At 40.4% G+C, this 18,376-nt stretch overlaps 1 protein-coding gene across 6 annotated transcripts in view; it reads right to left on the minus strand.

Moving 5' to 3' along the window:
• Window positions 1–6,625: 6,625 nt before the first annotated feature.
• The window catches only part of PLEKHA5 (pleckstrin homology domain containing A5), a 234,024-nt gene continuing 222,273 nt past the window's right edge, over window positions 6,626–18,376 (minus strand). For all 6 annotated transcript variants that reach the window (XM_054696409.1, XM_054696408.1, XM_054696411.1 and 3 more), the window contains 7 exons: window positions 17,819–17,937; window positions 14,662–14,871; window positions 13,666–13,800; window positions 12,979–13,103; window positions 10,812–10,957; window positions 9,406–9,511; window positions 6,626–7,491 (listed from right to left, as the gene is read on the minus strand). In XM_054696409.1, coding sequence (XP_054552384.1) covers window positions 9,417–9,511; window positions 10,812–10,957; window positions 12,979–13,103; window positions 13,666–13,800; window positions 14,662–14,871; window positions 17,819–17,937 — 830 coding nt within the window. In that variant the 3' untranslated portion in view covers window positions 6,626–7,491; window positions 9,406–9,416. The remainder of the gene's footprint in view (window positions 7,492–9,405; window positions 9,512–10,811; window positions 10,958–12,978; window positions 13,104–13,665; window positions 13,801–14,661; window positions 14,872–17,818; window positions 17,938–18,376) is intronic.

An 18,376-nucleotide genomic window follows, 5' to 3' on the forward strand; every position in this document is an offset into this window, starting at 1 on the left:
TCCCCACTCTGTCTCTGGTGAATCCTCTCATACCTCTGGTCTGCACCCCAATTCTTCTACACAAAAATAAATAAAATCTTTAAAAAAATAAATGTTATCTTTATGGATAATATGTCTCACTGACCCAATTTTAATTGTTTTCATAATCACTCAGGGCTAATGAGAAAGATAGTTTGAACAGGCATTTTGGCAGGGAGGGTGGCCAATACAGTATGTGGAAGCTGACACAGGAAAAGAGCGAGCTAGGGAGACTGCAGGCCTTCTAGACCCTTGCTTGCCTGCCTTTCCCAGATATTTTCCACAAATGGAAAAGCATACTCTGGGCTACACTCATTCCCACTGCAGTTTCCATCAAGGAGGTGACAGATGATCTCCAAGTGGCAAGGGCAAGCAGCATCTTGCTAGAGAAGGCGGCTGCCATGTTCTGTTTGCCCTCCGGATCTTACCTTTTTGGGCTCCACCCTGTCACAAGAGGCTGATCTGTACAGGCTAAATTTGAGTGCAGCTTAAAGTTTGGGTCTCCGCATACTCATGTGCTTGTCAACTGTTGGGGGTTCTAAGTAGCTGGTTTCTGTGGTTTACATCTATTGGTATTTATTGTTGTAGAAATGAAAGCTGAGAAGTGTTTAAAATATTTCTTCATTCATCTAAAATAACAGTAATAATCATCTTCACTACCTGTTCATACAAATAACATACTTTTTGATGAAAACATTGCTTTCCATTTCCATAATCGTGACTATCTGTATTCATAGCTGGATTCCCTCATCTGCATTCAATCTGCCAAAACATTTTTTTTTCTCTCTACTTAAAGAACAGTATTTTGTAGCACAGATATACAGATGGAGGTGGACAGTGGGATCTTCACTCTTAAATTATTTTTTTTTAAAGATTTATTTATTTATTTATTTATTTATTTATTTATTTATTTATTTATTTATTTATTTATTTATTTATACAAGCACTGGGTACAGTCAGAAGCGTGGGAGGGTGAGAGAATTCACCAGAGCCAGAGCAGGGAATAGAACAGGCAGACTGATGAAGAAATACACTGCTGAGCGGGCGTGGCAGGAGAGGTCTGTGGGACCCTCGCCGGTGGCTGGGGATTCAACTGGCGCTGCAGAGGCTGCGGGCAGCTTCGCAGCCCAGCACTCAACCCCGGCGCCACCAGTGGAGGCCCCAATCTGTCAAAACATCTTAAGGAGGTCTTGGGAATGTCCACAAGTTCCCAATCACACCCAACAGAGGGTCTGACTCCAAATTCCATTGACTTCAATCACTGGGAGCTCCCCAGCCCAAAACTGGTGTGCTGAGTGCCATTGTTAGTGTGACTGAGGGGCACCCCAGGAGCCCCAAACTAGTGCAATCTAAAGGGGTTCAGTCATCCGTGTGCATGAAGGCAAAGGAGACTCTTAGTGTGAAAGAATTTCAATAGGGTTAGTGTACATCGAGAGGGAAGGATAATAGTTTCTCAATAAAACACCTAGTGACCCATCCCCTCATGGGTAAAGGCCCAGCCAAACAGGGCTATCCCAAAGCAGGGCCACTGAGGTTTGAAAGTCTGCCACAAGTCCAAGGCACCTACTGGTGGGGACCCATAGGAAAGGGGCAGAAGGGGCCAGGCAAGTCAGGAAGGAAAAGAGCACAGTCGAAATCAAAGTCAAGATAAAGGCTGCCATTGTGAGCTTCCAGTCTCTTACCATGTGTTCCTTTTAAAGTGTCTCTGCACATCTTTCCTCCAGCTGTCTCCTTCCCGGCAGCGCCAGGGTGCAAGTCAGGCTGTGTTCCCTTTTTTTCCTCTCTTCTTCCAAGCCCACCAGACTTTCTTGTTCTATAGCTTCCTCCAGCTGCTTGGCTCCACTGTTAGTTAAGTGGAGTGAGGAAGCACAATAGTACCTCCCCTCTATGAAGGTTATTTCTAACACTATCAGAGTATTCTCTTGGTTCCATTTCCATAGGGTTGCCCACACTGAGATGGGCTTTGTCTCATTAAAACTTAAGTCTTTCAGGTGATGTCAATGCAGGTTAAATTATGAGCCAGCTTGAAAACACTGCTCAAACCCTTGTTTGATTAACAAGTTTAAAAATTATCTGGTTAGATGTGGTTGGCTCTCATTCAATAATAGCTAATGGTGCATGCACTTATTTGGTGCAAGACACTGTTCAAAACACTTGAAACATGTCACCCATTTCCTCTCTGTAATAGTCATAGTGATAACGACAGTAGTTCTGTTAGCATAGGCACAAAGGACACCTACCTTGGTCTGAGGACACATAGTGAGCAAGAAGGGCAGAGCTAGGTCTCAATCCAGGCAACCCAGTGCCAGGCTGTCCTCCCAACCAGGACACAATAGAGCCCCCCAGCAGTGACAAGGGTACTCAGGTTTCCCAGCATCATGGTTAGTGGAGGGTCCCTTTGGCTCTCCTGCCCACCTAGGGGGGTTGCCCATACTGTTTCCTAGCACCAGCAGAACAAAGCTAATGAGCCCTTATAGGAAAGAGCTGGGATGGGTGTCTTTCTGGACAGGCCTTTCTGAAGTTAGTTAATAGAGGACGGAAGGGATTCCAGCAAGCTTGTGAGGGGTATGGCTCCAGGCTTCTAGCCATACTTATATATGTGTGTCCCAGAATTGAACAAGAATCAGTTCTGTTGTAGCTCCCCAGGCGTCTGAATGCCTTCTACCTGATGTTTCAGGCTGACTTTTCACTGTAAATCATTTTCAAATCAAATTTCAAAATTCTACATTAAATTTAAAAGTTAAATATCAAAAGTTAAAGTTTCTGCTTTTACAATCCAAACCGTACACATCAAAGATTTATTTTCAACCTTTGAATGATGTGATCCACTTCTTTTCTGGAAGAATTCTAGGAAACTCTTTTTATTTTTTTTTTTTATTTTTTTTTTTTTTTTAATAGAGGCATGCTTTATTTATTTGTTTGCTGGTTTGTTTGTTTTGTTTATACATGCACTGGGTACAGTCAGAAGAGCGGGAGGGTGAGAGAATTCACCAGAGGCAGAGCGGGGAGCAGAGCAGGCAGAAGGACCGAAGTACACTGCTGAGGGGAGCAGCGGGCGGCAGGAGAGGTCTGCACGCCATGTGGGACCCTCCTCTGGTGGCCGGGGAGCAGCCGGGGATCGAACCGGCGCCGCAGAGGCCGCGGGCAGCTTCGCAACCCAGCGCTCAACCGCTGCGCCACTGGGGAGGCCCAGGAAACTCTTTTTAAACTAGTATAAAAAAGTTTCCACATTATGTGAATCAATTTATTACACACAGATTCATACAGTTGTTCCAAGTTGTCATATGCTAAATCTATATAAAACCTTTATATGAATAAAATGCTTAGACGCAAAAAGCACCATAAATCAACAAGGTTACAAACATGTGATAGGTCAAAGAGTATTCTTCTAATCTGTACACCAAAACATTTCAAGGATATATGGACAAGGATGATTTTATCTAGACTATTACCTTTCATATGAGCTCCTGTCTCAAAGAGATGACCTCTAAGCCAGCTGAAGTCAAAGCACCTTTTCCTGTTAGCTCTCTTCTCCTTCACAGAAGAAAAGGTAATTTTCGGAATTTTACGCTTATACCTCAGGGTATAAAATCCTCCACAGAGGTGAGAAAGTAAATGACTGTAATAGCTGAGTAGTAAGATTTCACAGACATGGATGGAATTAGAAGTAATTAAAATTAAATTTAATGTATTATGGTAATTTGCTATGACAAAGTATGATGGGGAAATAAAATGAAAATAGAAGTCTGATAAGAAAAAGAAATGCTTTATATTTCCTATTATGTAAAAGCTGGTTTGCATCTTTGTAAATGGGTAATTATTAAAAGAGTATTAAAATCTGTTGGAAACATTAAGAAAACTGATATAGTATGATACAGCATGGATACAGTATGCTAAGAAATACATCCTTTTCAACAATTTTAACTTATGACATTTAACTTTAAATGTCAAATTGAAAATATACAAAGGGGTGGGCCTCCCCAGTGGCGCAGCGGTTGAGCGCTGGGTTGCGAAGCTGCCCGCAGCCTCTGCAGCGCCGGTTCGATCCCCGGCTGCTTCCCGGGCAATGGAGGAGGGTCCCACATGGCGCGCAGACCTCTCCTGCCGCCCGCTGCTCCCCTCAGCAGTGTACTTCGGTCCTTCTGCCTGCTCTGCTCCCAGCTCTGGCTCTGGTGAATTCTCTCACCCTCCCGCGCTTCTGACTGTACCCAGTGCTTGTATAAATAAATAAATAAATCTTAAAAAAAAAAATATGCAAAGGGGTATGTGGTTATTTTCTCCCCCCCCAGCGGCAAACTGATTTTTTTTTAAAAAAGACATTTGCATAGACACAAATGGGCAGTTCTTAAATGGCACGAACTGTGCTTTTAAAAGGTCAGGGTTATTAAAGAAAAAGATGTCTGCACAGACCTGGGGGCAAAGAGCTGTGTTTTGAAAGGGGAAGAGTTACACAATTAAAAAAATACTTTTGTGGTATGCAAACAAAGAAATTTGCAGATCCCTTGTTTATGGTATTCTGTATTATTTTTACCACTCTAGGATGGTATGACAGTTAACTTTCTATAAACTGGGAGTAGGTGAGTGGGGGGACCTGACTGTGTGACTGAGAAACCAATCCAATAAGGCACACCCCAAAAACTTTGAAGTCCACTTCCAATGCCCCAAAAAAGTGGCCCATGGTCATCTGCTCTGTGGACCAAAGACCTGGCCAGACTGTCTGCCCTCTTGACCCCCAGCTCTGTACTCCTCGGTTCTATGTGCACTGCCCCAAGGAGACTGGGAAGTTTGGAAGGTGAGCTTTAGGTGAGATAGAAAATATGGGTCCGGCTTGAATTTAAAGAATTTAGTATTCCTTTTTGTTCTATTCTGTTAACAAGTATCTGCTGACTTTTTGTTTGTAAATAGGTGATGTTCATCTGGCTTCCTGAAATGCTGACAAGTTACAACTACTTTATATGGCTCTCTCCACTCCCTAGTAGTCTTGCAGACACCCCAGTACAAGACATCTTCTCTTCTTGAAATAGTTAAAAAAGGGCCTCCCTGGTGGTGCAAGGAGTTAAAACACAGCATTACAAAGCTATCCGCAGCCACTGCAGCATGAGTTTGATCACCGGCCAGAGGTGACCCACAGAGAGCAGCAGACCTCTCCTACCTCCTCTCCTGCTCCCCTCAGCAGTGTATTTCAGTAGAGCCACCTGTTCTGCTCCCCACTCTGTCTTTGGTAAATCCTCTCACCCACCACATCTCTGGTCTGCAGCCCAGCTCTTGTATGCATAAATATATATATCTTAAAAAAAATAGTTAAAAAAAAATTAACATGCTTAGGGCCTCCCTAGTGGCGCAAGGGGTTAAGTCTCAGCACTTTGAAGCTATCAGCAGCCACTGCAGCATGAGTTTGATCCCTGGCTAGGGGGCTAACCCGCATGGCGCAGCAGACCTCTTCTGTCTCGCCCGTTGCTCCCCTCGGCAGTGTCTCAGTGATTTGCCTGTTCTGTTCCCCACTGGTGAATCCTCTGAACTCCCCCCAACCCTGTCCTTGCACCTCTGGTCCACACCCCAGCTCTAGTATGCATAAATAAATAAATCTTTTAAAAAATCATGCTTAATAAATCAAGATCACACACACACACACACACACACACACACACACACACACACAAAAAGCCCCCAAACAAAACCCAAAGACCGACAGTGACCCCAAAACAGACTCAGAAAGGATCTGTAACAACCTCTGTATCCTGACCAAAGAAAAAAGTAATCTGCTGACTATTTCTTTGAGAGGACTTGCCTGTGACATAGATAAAGGCATATGTGTAAACATGTTTATATGGATATAAGGAACTAAACTCTCTTCTTCCAAGTGAACCCCTTTTCATTCACTTCCTGTGACACAGACTGTCTTTATTTGCATTTTATTTTGTGTGTTTCTGTTTGGAGCAGACGAGTTTTTGTACATCTGCAATTTGAATTAAGTCTAAATCCTCTTTAATATAGCACGGGGTGGGGGAGAGGGGAAACCGACCAGGGCCAATGCAGTTTCAGTCATTTTATACAGGAATCCAAAAGCATCAAATTTCCTGGCACTCTGGGAACAATGTAGCATGAACAAAAGGTTATAGAGGGAAGAAAATGTAATTGATTCTGAAGAGCGTGAACATGTGTAAAGAATGTGTTGTAGGAGGGAACGATCTCTGAGGGTCCTGCTTATGTTACCCATGTCGGAGAAATAACCCTTTCCAGCCTACGCACCCCTTGTGATGAGCACAGGAGGCTGCAGGCCCTGGGAGCTTTTCTAAAACATGGAAATAAACAGAAGACTTGACAAACCTACATTTTTCAGCAGAGTTAAGCTGATGGCCTGAGAGAAAAAGTCAACATGATATGCACTTTACTTCTGTGCTTACATGCCGTGTGCTCACAGCCAAGGTGGTTTATCCTTGAGGTTCAGCTCCTCCTCTCTGACACGGGGACACTGGGCCAGAGGTCAGAGAAGGGCCTTTTCTGATGCTGTCCACAATAAGGCAGCAGACGGCTTTTTCTTTCACAAGTCTCTGAGTGTCAGACTTTGCATTTCAGATGCAAGAGAAAAAACTTCTAACACAAGTGATTTAAGAACATCAACATTTATTTAACATGATAAAAAAGAAATGAGATATGAACATTTGCATTTAAACAATAGTAAGTAGCCTTTAATACTTACATTACATGTGCTCATTGTATAATATATACACAATGAACATAATTACATTTGTACACAGACTAAGTACTGGATTTGAAAACCTGCTTATTGCTGTACACATCTATTCCAATGAAGGATAAGCCCAGTACTTCAAAATACCTACATTTTTAATTGTTTGTAAGAAAAAGTAAGCGATAACATTTGCGGTTAAGCGGACGAGTGTGTGTGGCAGTAACTGCTGACGTTGCAATCTGAGAAATAATTATAGCAGGAACGGGACATACTTCACTTAGCGATAATAAAATGGCACATTTTAAATATTTATATAAAATTTTTACAAATCAAGTGTGAAACAAAGCATTGCAGTAGCTGAAACAGGAAGAAAAAGAAGAAAAAGGAAAACAAGTTTCCTTGGAAATAACTGAACAAATGTCCTGTAAAGCAAAAGGAAATATAAATCTACCTAGACTTTAGAGACATCCAAATCTGGAAATCAGCAACTAAGTCAGCTGTGGCTGCAGACCGCACATGAAAAAGCACCTTCACGTGTGTGCTCTGAAATCCTAGCAGCAAGCTGTGTCCAAACAACGACCTGGAGCTGACGGAGTGCACGTGTGGGGTCATTAAAGCTGTTTTGGAATAAACATTTTCCAGAAGTGATAAAATGATGCTCTGTGGCCAAAAGCATCAGAACTATGAATTTCATAGATTTAAAATATACTGTACAATATCTCCTCACATCGCTGAAGGTCCATGTCCTTAGCTTTGAATGGTTTCAAGAGAATTCAGTATAGCTGAAAAATAAAGAGAGGGGGAAAAGTGACTTTGACATCTGTGAATGTAGTGGATGACCATTCCTAAGGTGATGGAAGGTGTCAGACTGTCATACAGAACTGACAGGCATAGCTAGGAAAAACCCAGAGCATAATACAATGAAAGGACATTTTTGTTTCGTGTCCATATGATGAAATGTACAAGGCAGAGAAACACAGATACAGTTAAATAGCAATCTCAAAAAAAAAAAAGTCCCCAAGTTCCAAATCCAAAAGATCAACAAAGTAAGCAAAGTTTGATTGCATTACTTTACAAAAATCTCTTAGGATATATTGAGCTGCCCATGTAGTGTCGCTGGGACAACTTTCCTAAGTCCCGTCTAAATGACTAGTCAGGACGGCATCTGCACAGTGCAAAAAGAGAAAATACTCGAGCTTTACTGCCACTAGTTGTTTGTGGTGGCTGTGTGCCCGAAACGAGAAAATATCCAGCAATAACTGTGCCTCATTCCAGTGTGTAATGCCACCAGCTCTCACATGAGAACAGGGCAAAATCCAGCGATGCAAGGGATCTAGAACTGTACTTGAGTTTGTAACTGCACTTGTCTTTTATTATCGGATCGAGCCGTGCACAATCATGTCTACTCTTTTTATGGAGCCGCAAGGGAACCTGAGTGGCTCTTCAGGTCCATTTCTCCACAAAGACAGAAGCCACCTGTCAGCTCCTGGAGGAGCAGGGACTGAACAAGCAGCAGGTTATTATTCCTGTTTGCTGTTCCGTCACAAGCGGGCACGGTCACTTCTGTCGATATGATGTTAGAAGTTTAAATACACAAGTGACAGAGGCAAGACATAGGTAAGAAATTTCAACAAATAGGCTATTTGTAACTTTGGAGAGGATGTCAATTCTGCATAGAAGTGGAATGACAACAAACAAAGGCCTCTTCAGGTTCTAGGAAGAGAAAATCTCAAGTAAGAGTCACAAATCTGACAAGACAGCTAAACATAAATCCTACTGGCTGGAAGAAAGGATGCAGATTATATCTGCTTCAAGAAAGTATGAACAGAAGTACATTCTACAAAATAAACACCACTTGCTAAGCTCAGTCATGTCAGTACTTGTACTCAGGCATTTTGAGACTCCAAAAGCAAAGAATAATGTCAGTAACTAGGCTTATAATGTCTCCAGGTATTTCTCCTGCGTGCAACTGTTTAACAGAGTGGTAATCCTAAGGCACCAGACATCAGTGGATCTGGTAGATTCCATGAGAGAAAAAAATGCAGAAGGTGTAAAATGCTCACTCTAAGCCTCATGGGTTTTTCTGAAAAGAAAAAAAAAAGTCGATGTCTATAAATACACACTGGCAGGAAAAATTGAGCAACTGTTCACAAAGGTTAAAAGCGAGACTTAGGAAAGCTGTCTCAGTTCAAAAATGGTTGTAAGGTACCCTGTCCAAGAAATGTTCCTGCTCCCCTGACCCCACCCATGACTTTATTAGTAATTAACTGCCTGTTTAAAAAAAAAATTAGAAACAATCTCTGAGAGATTATAAATTTCTTAATATTTCTTTTGTTGACTGTACCACAAGCATTTCTTTGTCCATTAAAATAGTTGACAAACTCCCCATGTGGTGGAGATGTCTTGACAACTGTGAAAGGCGCAGTTGTCCATTGACATGTAATGACTTAAACAGAAGTGTCAGCTCTGACTCGGGGAGGACCGCGTGGGAGCATAGCTGCCTGGGACCGCGAGGCCGGCACCGGTACACCCATCACAGTCTGCTGGTCTTTTCTTTACTTTCTTTCCCGGGGCTCTCCAGCTCTCCTGCACACTCCCAGAGCTCAGCTCAGATGTTATGCACTGAGCCAACAAATGAATTGAATTCAACTGCCAAACTCTAAGAGCAAGCACAAGCGCAAAGGGCAAGGACGTACTTTTTCCGAGACTACACACACATGAAATGGGATCCTTCTGTGAGTTGCGGCTGAGCAGAGGGGACTGATGACGCCGAGGACTCAGGAGGAGGGGACAGACTCTTCACTGAAACACACCAAGGAAACACGAGAGGGTAAACATCTTCAGGACACATTTGAGAAGGAAATCTTGATGCTATGACCCCATTCAATCATTTCTTGCTTATTGGGGTGCTGTTATTCTTTAATCTGACCACTGATCATTGGGGAGGAAATGTCCCTTGAAGATTTTTTTTTTTTTGTGGGACCCTCGCCGGTGGCCGGGGAACGAACTGGTGCTGCAGAGGCTGCGGGCTGCCTTGCAGTCCAGCGCTCAACCTCTGCGCCACCAGGGGAGGCCCCCCTTGAAGATTTTTTAAAAAATTCTTTCTCCTTGTACAGTTTCAACTTTGCTGATGTTATGTCAGTTACATTTTGATAAAGCTGCAAAAACAAATTTAAATTCCTCTTTGAGATTAATTTTCAGGTGTCTATCACTGCCATTGGGTCTCACTTCTAAAATTCTTTCTAGTTCTATAAAACCAAATTATACAGACAGTTTAACCGTGGTGGTTTTAACATATCTACCCACCACCTTGACCCAGACCTGCCATAACAATAACCACAGTGGTCAGTGACAATTAAAAGAAATGTGAGAATTCTTATGTACACTGCCTTGTAAGTGATGAAGTGAAGGGCAAGACAGTGCTTAGTGAGAGTTAAAAGGCAACATGACAAATGATATAAATTTGCAAGCTACGGTTCGATTAAATACAGAGAATGTTCTTCCCATGAACAGACCTGAAAAATTGATTTTAAGTGAACTTATCTTTCTGCAAAATGACAGGAGTGAGGAAGAGATTATGAGAAATTATTATTATTATTTTTTGTTCAAGGACTATGAGAAGAAAAACTGATAATAAGAGAGGGCCTCCCTGGTAGCACAAGGGGTTAAACACCGCACTATGAAGCAATCCACAGCCTCTGAAATACGAGTTCAATCCCCAGCTGGCCAGCGAGCAACCCACATGGCCTGGCAGACCTCTCCTGTCTCACCCGCCGCTCCCCTCAGCAGTGTATTTCAGTCAGTCTGCCTGTTCTGTTCCCCACTCTGTGTCTGGTGAATCCTCCCAGCCCCTGCAACTTTGGCCTGTACCCCAGTTCTTGTATGCATAAATCAATAAATCTTCAAAAAAAAAAAAAGTTGAGAAAAAAAGATTTATGAAATGCCAGAAGAGCACTGACAATTGTATATATTTTTTTAACACAGTATGGATCATAATCTTCCATTATTAAAGAAAAATCCACATGTGGATCACACAGAGGGAAGAGAGTCAGCAGTTCAGAGGGAGTGCCGGTGAGATGACGATGAAATGTGCAATACCTACCTGCCATTGTTTGATTTCCTCTGGAAGCCTCAGGAGTTTGCTCGTAAGATGTAACAGTTTCTTCCTGCTCATGAATATTGTCCTTTGTATTTTCTTCCAGGTGGCCTTCTGGTTTATGATTTGTGAGCTGTGCCTCATTTTGAGAACTAATGAAAACAGGTTAATATATGAAAATCTGTTATTATAGAATGCAATTTTTTCCTTCCATTGTACTGACATAAAAAAATTGACCATACAGAAAATATGACATTTTGCTTGCAATTAATTTTTTTTCTCCTACGGTATGGAAACTTCAAACACACACAAAAAATTAAAGTGAATACATGAAAGCTACAGACTCAGCTTTAATAATTATCCACATTTCACCCACCTTGCGTCATCTAGTCCCCTGTTCCCCAGATTATTTTAAAGTAGATTCCGGACATAGCATTTAATCTGCAAATCTGTAACCTGTAAATACTTCAATTTGCATTTGTAATACTTTAATATCATCAAATATCCAGCTAGTGCTAAGGGTTCTCTGATCACCCCACTGTATCACCCTGAAGTCAGCTGTTTCAGTTAGTTCACACAAAGTCCACACACCACACATACGCCTGACAAATCTCTGAGGCTACTTTAATCTAAAATACCAGTCCTTTTTTCCTTTGCTCTTTATCTGGGAATCTGGATGATCTATCCTATGTAGTTCCCCACAATTTGGATTTTGATAATCATACCCCTTAAATTATTAGTAAACTAATATGACATGAGGCTTGATCAGATTTGGTGTGTGTGTGTGTGGGGGGGGGGAACAGACACAGGGTAAGAGGTACATTATTAGGTTTTGTCGTGCACTATTGCATTAACAGCTTGCCTCTTTTTGTGATGTTAAAAATGATGAGTGAGTTCAGAGGTTATCAACTTGATCTATTCATTATAAAGTACCCTGTCAGATTTTCAGCTGACAGCTTTAGCAGCTATTGAGAAATACTGTTTAAATCCATTATATCATCAGGGTTAGCAAAGCAGCACTGTTCTCTCATTTCTTACTGAAAGAAATTCTTCTAAAAATAACAAAATATCCTCATAAACTCTTTGGCTGAGGTTGTTTGGAAAGGTTAGATATTTAATTCTCTTTTTATCTTCCAGGTTTGAGAAAAATAAATCAATTCCCTAGCATCTTCTAAAATGGCCAAATTATTTTTTGTTGCTGTTAATCATTGTGAACTCACCGATTCTTTATACACTGGTTAAGTCTTAATCTATGCCCTACAAAAATTCAGCATTTTTTTTTTCTTATCAGCTACTGCCAAACACTTTACCAAGTTTAATCTTGCTATTCATTGAAGAGATAAAGGCATTCCTAATAACACGAAATCATGGCATTTCTCTTTCCAGCACTGGTAATTTTCTTTTATGGAGGGTGAGATAGAGAATACACGTAAGAAGGCTAATTAAGAAATATAGCCAAAACATAAATAGCAAACCTGCCAGAGTTCTTATCAGACAACTTCGGCTTCTGATCAATGACTGTCACACAGGCAAGGAGGCTGTGCTTATGTGCTGCTTGCATGTTCTATAAAGTATTTATATATTTATTTTAAAGATTTATTTATTTATGCATATAAGAACTGGGGTACAGGCCAGAGGTGTGGGGTGGGGGTGGTGATGAGAGGATTCACCAGAGACAGAGTGTGGAACAGAACAGGCAGATCTACTGAAATATACTGCTGAGGGGAGCAGCAAGCAAGACAGGAGAGGTCTGCTGCACCACTGGGTCAGATCCCTGGCTGGGGATCGAACTCGAACTAGTGCTGCAGTGGCTGCCAATAGCTTCATAGCGCTGAGACTTAACCCCTTGCGCCACCAGGGAGGCCCTATATAAGGCATATACTGATATTGACTATTATCCCAGCACAGTGATAAGTGTTGCATGTGTATTTTCTTATTTAATCCTATGACATACTTGTGAGATAAACATTAAAACTATCCCCATTTTCACAAGTAGAAGAACCAGCAGCCTTTGAAAGCTGTGAACCTATTCCAGATCCTACAGCTCCTAAGTAGCTAAGCTGGGACTGGAATCCAAGACTTTCTGACTCTGAAGTTCCCCATTTTTGACCAGTCACACCATTTTGGGAATGTCTTCTGTTACTTGTTTTCTCTGTAACAGATGAATTATTACCTGTTTGCAATAGCCTCGGGCACTTTTTCTTGGTTTTTCTCTATATCCACCACTTCCTCAGAATTTACTCCATTTGGCTCAGGTTTGAGAAATGTTTCACAAAAAGCATCCTCAGTTTTTTTAAACTATAGAAGAAGAAGAGGAAGAAGAAAATCTCTTTTTCAAAGCAGTTTTATATATCATATTTAGTAGTAAATCTAAAATAATTCTGAAATAAAACTTTCTTTAAAAATCGTACCCTGGGTTCAGTAGTTACTGAAATATAAATCGAGATTCAAATCATTAAAAATATTAACATTATTAATATTATTAATATTATCATTAATATTAATTAATATAATAATTAATATAACATTAATATTATTATTAATATTAATATTATTAGGACAAGAAGAATTATTTATCCAAAGGCACATGGCTAATAGCCAGCTGCTGTGGGACATTAAGATTCTTTAGCAGAGTTAACAGTCATTCTGGCTTTGGTTGATTATTATTTTAAATTTCCAGGTACCCCATTGTAGGGGATGTGGCTGAATATATTCATCATGTTAAACAAAACCCCACAGTTCACTTAAATCAATGGCCCCTGTGATGGAACGAATCACAACTTTATTTTCAACTTTCCCAACTTGATCTAATCTTTAAAAATCTACCCTTTTGGAATATAGACTGTATAAAGCAATCTACCTCTCTGTTAAAATCCGTACTTTCAGGTTCATCTGTTTTTAGTCGAACAATTTCTGCTGCAGGAGTCTCGTGGTCTGGCTTTCCATCATTTTCTCTAATGACAGCGTCAGGTTCTTTATCATCCCTCCTTCGAGTCTGCTCAAGAGATACACGGTGTTTTTAGATCCACGCTCTATAGTAGGTTTAATTTTTAGATAGCACCTGGTCATTTTGGAAAAAAGCTGCATCTTCACTCACAAGGAGGCTTCCTTATGAAAACCAACCGAGGAAATTTATTCATTCTGTAACGTGTAGAACGTGCAGTTACTCAACCGATGAATTGAGTAACTGCACATTACAGATTCAATCTGTTGAATGTCCCAAAGCAATGCCTGCTCCTGATTAGATGGAAAGGGGATTTCTAGGAAGACGGGGAAGTACTTTCAGCTGAAGTGTGGCTACAAACAGGGAGAGACCATATCAAAGTTCACGAGTCTGCCCTGTAGTTACGAATCCAGGAAACAAAGAAGAAATGGATTGACGTCGCTTTGCAAGGCTGAAATTGAGATGTGATGAGCAGCAGACCTAGAATTTTGACTTAGAATCTCTCCTTAGAGACAATTTCGGTCATGTTAAGTCAGGACACTCAGAGTAACATGCATTTTATTGGGAGGGGAGCTGGGACCATCTGGGAACTACGAGGCATTTTTCCATTTGCTGAGAGCCCTTTTGTTTGCTTAGTATCTCTGTACAACAGACAGGGCAGTTTGCGTCATTCTTGATTTATAGCAAAGGGAATTAAGTACACAGCTGGTGCAAAGGCAGCCAACATATAATTTAGCCCAGGTATTTTGATCCCCTTTACCAAGCAGTCTTAGCATATTATTATACGCTTATATAGTATAAAACAACTCTCCATAGTGTAGACACTCAAAAAACCCATCCATCATGTAACTATGACTATAAGACTCAAATGATATTTGATTTACACAGAATGATTAGAAGCAAATGATATACCTGGCTAAGCCTGAATGGATGATCCCTTAAATTTGAAGGACTCTGTAAGGGTGACTGGTCTAAAGCACCAAGAACATTTAGTCCTTTCTTCTTTTCCCGCAGGCATGCCTGCTGGTGTCTCCTTATTCTTTCCATTTGCTCTTCCACAGTCATTCTAGGTCGAGTGCTTTCAGCCAAACACAGCTGTTCCACTGCACTTCGTGGTCTTTCCTTCAAATTAAAAACAAACGTATGGATGTATCAACAGAGAGTAACTTCTGAGAAATATGTTGGAATAAAAAATGATCTAAAATGCATTTACTTTGTTTTGAAAATCAAAAGTGGAGATTTAGAGAACACCAGAATGGTGAATTATTTACCCTTCCCTGGTAATTAATGATGGAAAGAAAGAAGCCAAGAAAGGAGGGAGGAGAGAGAAAAGGAACTTAACAAGGGTATTTTCTTATTTTTAAGAAAAAGACAAAAGGGTCAAGGCCTTCCCCATAGCCCTGAAAAAGGAAACCGTACAAAACTCGAGTAAGAGGCAGCAGCTTCTTACTAGCAGAAACTTCTTGTAAGGAAAATGTAATGTTTTAAGTCACACATTTACTGTGATAGAGGAAACACCCTCGTTTTATGATCAATAACAGAACTGTGGCAATATCTATTTTCTGTAAGTAAATGGCTTGTTTTTCTGAGCTACTGAAGGGTCTGAAAACACTGGACCCTACATTCAACAACCAACTGTTCCTTCTCACTTTCTTACCGAAAATGTAAAATACTGGTATAACATTCAAAATAAGTATTTCCATAATCAGTCATAAGCTAACGCCTAATTTTAGCTTATTTTCTATCAAGGCAATTTGAAAAGATATTCCAGGATTTACGATAGAATTGGTATGCTTCTTCGTGTCCTTGGTCCTGGAGCATTGGGAAGTGACCGAGACACTGGTGTGCTGCTGGAGTTTCTGAAAGAACTCAGGGCGGAAGGTGTTCTTTCAGATTCAGTGCTGACATCCTTTTCTCTCCAATGCAATCTGAAAAAAGTCTACAGGATGGAGCTATGGCTACAGGACTACTTTCTGCTGTACAAAATAAGTATCATAAAAAGCTCAAGTGGAAACTAAAAGAAAAAGGGAAATGAAAGGACTTCATGTGCAGAAATGATCTTATTTGTAAGATCTTATCTGTAAGATAAAAAATACTTGCCTTTATTAAAAAAAATCTAAAAAAGTAAATTCTAGGTACTCTTTAGGAAGCTGGGTACTCTAATACCCTTTCCTTTTATTTTCAGTAATGACAAACATGTGTCTTTCCCAAAGCTTTTAAAATTTTTTTTTAAAGATTTATTTATTTATGCATACAAGAACTGGGGTACAGGCCAGAGGTGTGGGGGGTGAGAGGGCTCACTAGAGACAGTGGGGAGCAGCGGGTGAGTCAGGAGAGGTCTGCTGTGCCATGTGGGTAGCTCCCTGGCCAGGGATCGAACTCGTGCTGCAGTGGCTGTGGATAGCTTCACAGGTTGCATCTTAACTCCCTGTGCCACCAGAGAGGCCAGCTTTTTAATTTTTTATGCAAAAAAAAAAAAAAAAAAGGCAAACTATAACCTCCTTTTCCAAGTTACCATGTTGTAGAAATCTACTTTAATGCCAGATATTATTAATTTTTAGATCTTTTCTTCCATATAATTAGAAAGAGTATCTCATAGGGGTATAGTTAGCATTTAAAAATTATTATTTGTGCTACAGTTAACATTTACCTATTTTCCACTAAAATACCTTAAAAGTAATTGATTTACAGTCATTCCTTGTATACTATGGCTCTTGTCTGATCCACACATACTTCCACTGTAAGCCTATTTCTTCTGACATTGATACTAATAAAGAAGTTTTCTGTCTTAATTTTATATAATCTGATACTTCTTCCTCCAGTACTTATTTAGAAGTCCTTCTTTAGAATTTAAGGTGGTTCTACAATAGAAATAACCACTAATATTCTGCTTGATCTCAACAATGCACTTTTTTTAGTCCATTTATTTTAGCATTACAATTTCCAGAGAAAATATCCCTTCAATCTGTAGCATATGCTCTAACAATAGTGTTGCAGAGTCAAGACCACTGATGTTAACAATGGGGTGTAGCTATTCATTATTTTTATGCCACGATGATAATTTTAACAGGTCTTTATAATTTTGTACTAATTAAAAATATTATATTTCTTGGGCCTCCCTGGTGGCACAAGGGGTTAAGATACAACCTATGAAGCTAACTGTAGCCACTACAGCACAGTTCGATCCCTGGCCAGGGAGCAACCCACATGCTGCAGCAGACCTCTCCTGACTTGCCCACTGCTCCCCTCTGTTGCTGGTGAATTCTCTTACCCCTGCATCTCTGGCCTGTACCCCTGTTCCTGTATGCATAAATAAATAAAAATCTTAAAAAAATTTTATTTCTTCATTGAGATCTGTCAGTTTTGGGCCTATACTTTGTACCTGCACCTTAAAGTATTTCAAGAATAAACACAAATTTTATCATCTGCTGTACCTGCCAGTTTTCTCACTATCTCAAACTTATTTCACACTATTAAGAATTTCCATAGATGAAAAGGAAAAATGCATTTACAGTCCAAATTTTTAGACTTGTGAAAAGGGAGTTAAATCACCTGAAAATCAAGATTAGACTGGGTTAGAGACAGTTAGAAGTAAAAGAATCTAAGATGAAAGTGGGATGTACAGGGTTTATTCTCACAATCCTCATTCATGTTTCTTAGAGAAACCACAGGATTGGTAAAGTCTCCCATAGCTAAAGACCCTACAGAGTTGGAACGGCTTGGAAATGCATTGAGTTGGGGGACCTGAGGACATATCTATCCCTCTTACCAAGGAAATTCTTGGGGTTGTCAAAGAGTAACACAGGGCAGCTATCTGAGATTAGAACCCACAAAGTGTGGGACAAGACCCATGTCAAGTCTGATCAAGGGAAAACTAGATTAGGTATTGGGTAGGTCTGTCCTCTAAGGTGACCATTCTCAGAATGTGATTAAAAAAGTTAAGATTATGCTATTTTTCTAAGAGAAGTTACAAAAGTTTTTTTTTTAAACACTAAGAATGAAAACCCACACAGAAAGTAATACATAGGTGTGAAAATACCCTCCTAGAAATTAATTTCTAGTTAAATACCGTTCTTGAATCCATCATCTTCTTAGTTTTCCTCAAGGTTACATATGAGGCAATTGTAGAGGATTCAGGTGTTGGTGACTTTGTCCTTGGAGGGACTACTCCAACAGGAAAGTGGGAACCTGAAAATTAAAACAGCAGTAAATTCTCTAAAATTTCTCTCATACAACACTGTCATTTGACAGCTTCAGTTTTTGAGGCTTTTGAAATTAGAAGGCAAATTTATTGTTTGCAGAGTCAGAGACAATGGAGTGGCCTCCACTCGCTATTCTACCTAGTAAGTCAACTAATGAGACCACCAGACAGATGTAGGTTAGATTTAGAAAAAAAGTTCTATAGGTTAACCGATGAGATGAAAACAACGAATCATAAAACTCAGTAGTACTGAAGGGGTCATGTATCTTCAAATCACTCTGTAAAGACAAGGTAAACCGTTAAAAGGGTAAGTGACCCCTGCAGTCTAAGCAGCTCAGGGCCTGGAGGGAGCCTGTCTTCAGCTCTTTGCAGTTCTGCTTCTTAACGAAGCAGTCACAACATCGACAGAGGTTGAAAGCTCCTTAA

The sequence above is a fragment of the Talpa occidentalis genome, unplaced genomic scaffold, assembly GCF_014898055.3.
Source record: "Talpa occidentalis isolate TD23 unplaced genomic scaffold, MPIMG_talOcc4v2.1 talOcc4.16, whole genome shotgun sequence".
Lineage (NCBI taxonomy): Eukaryota > Metazoa > Chordata > Mammalia > Eulipotyphla > Talpidae > Talpa > Talpa occidentalis.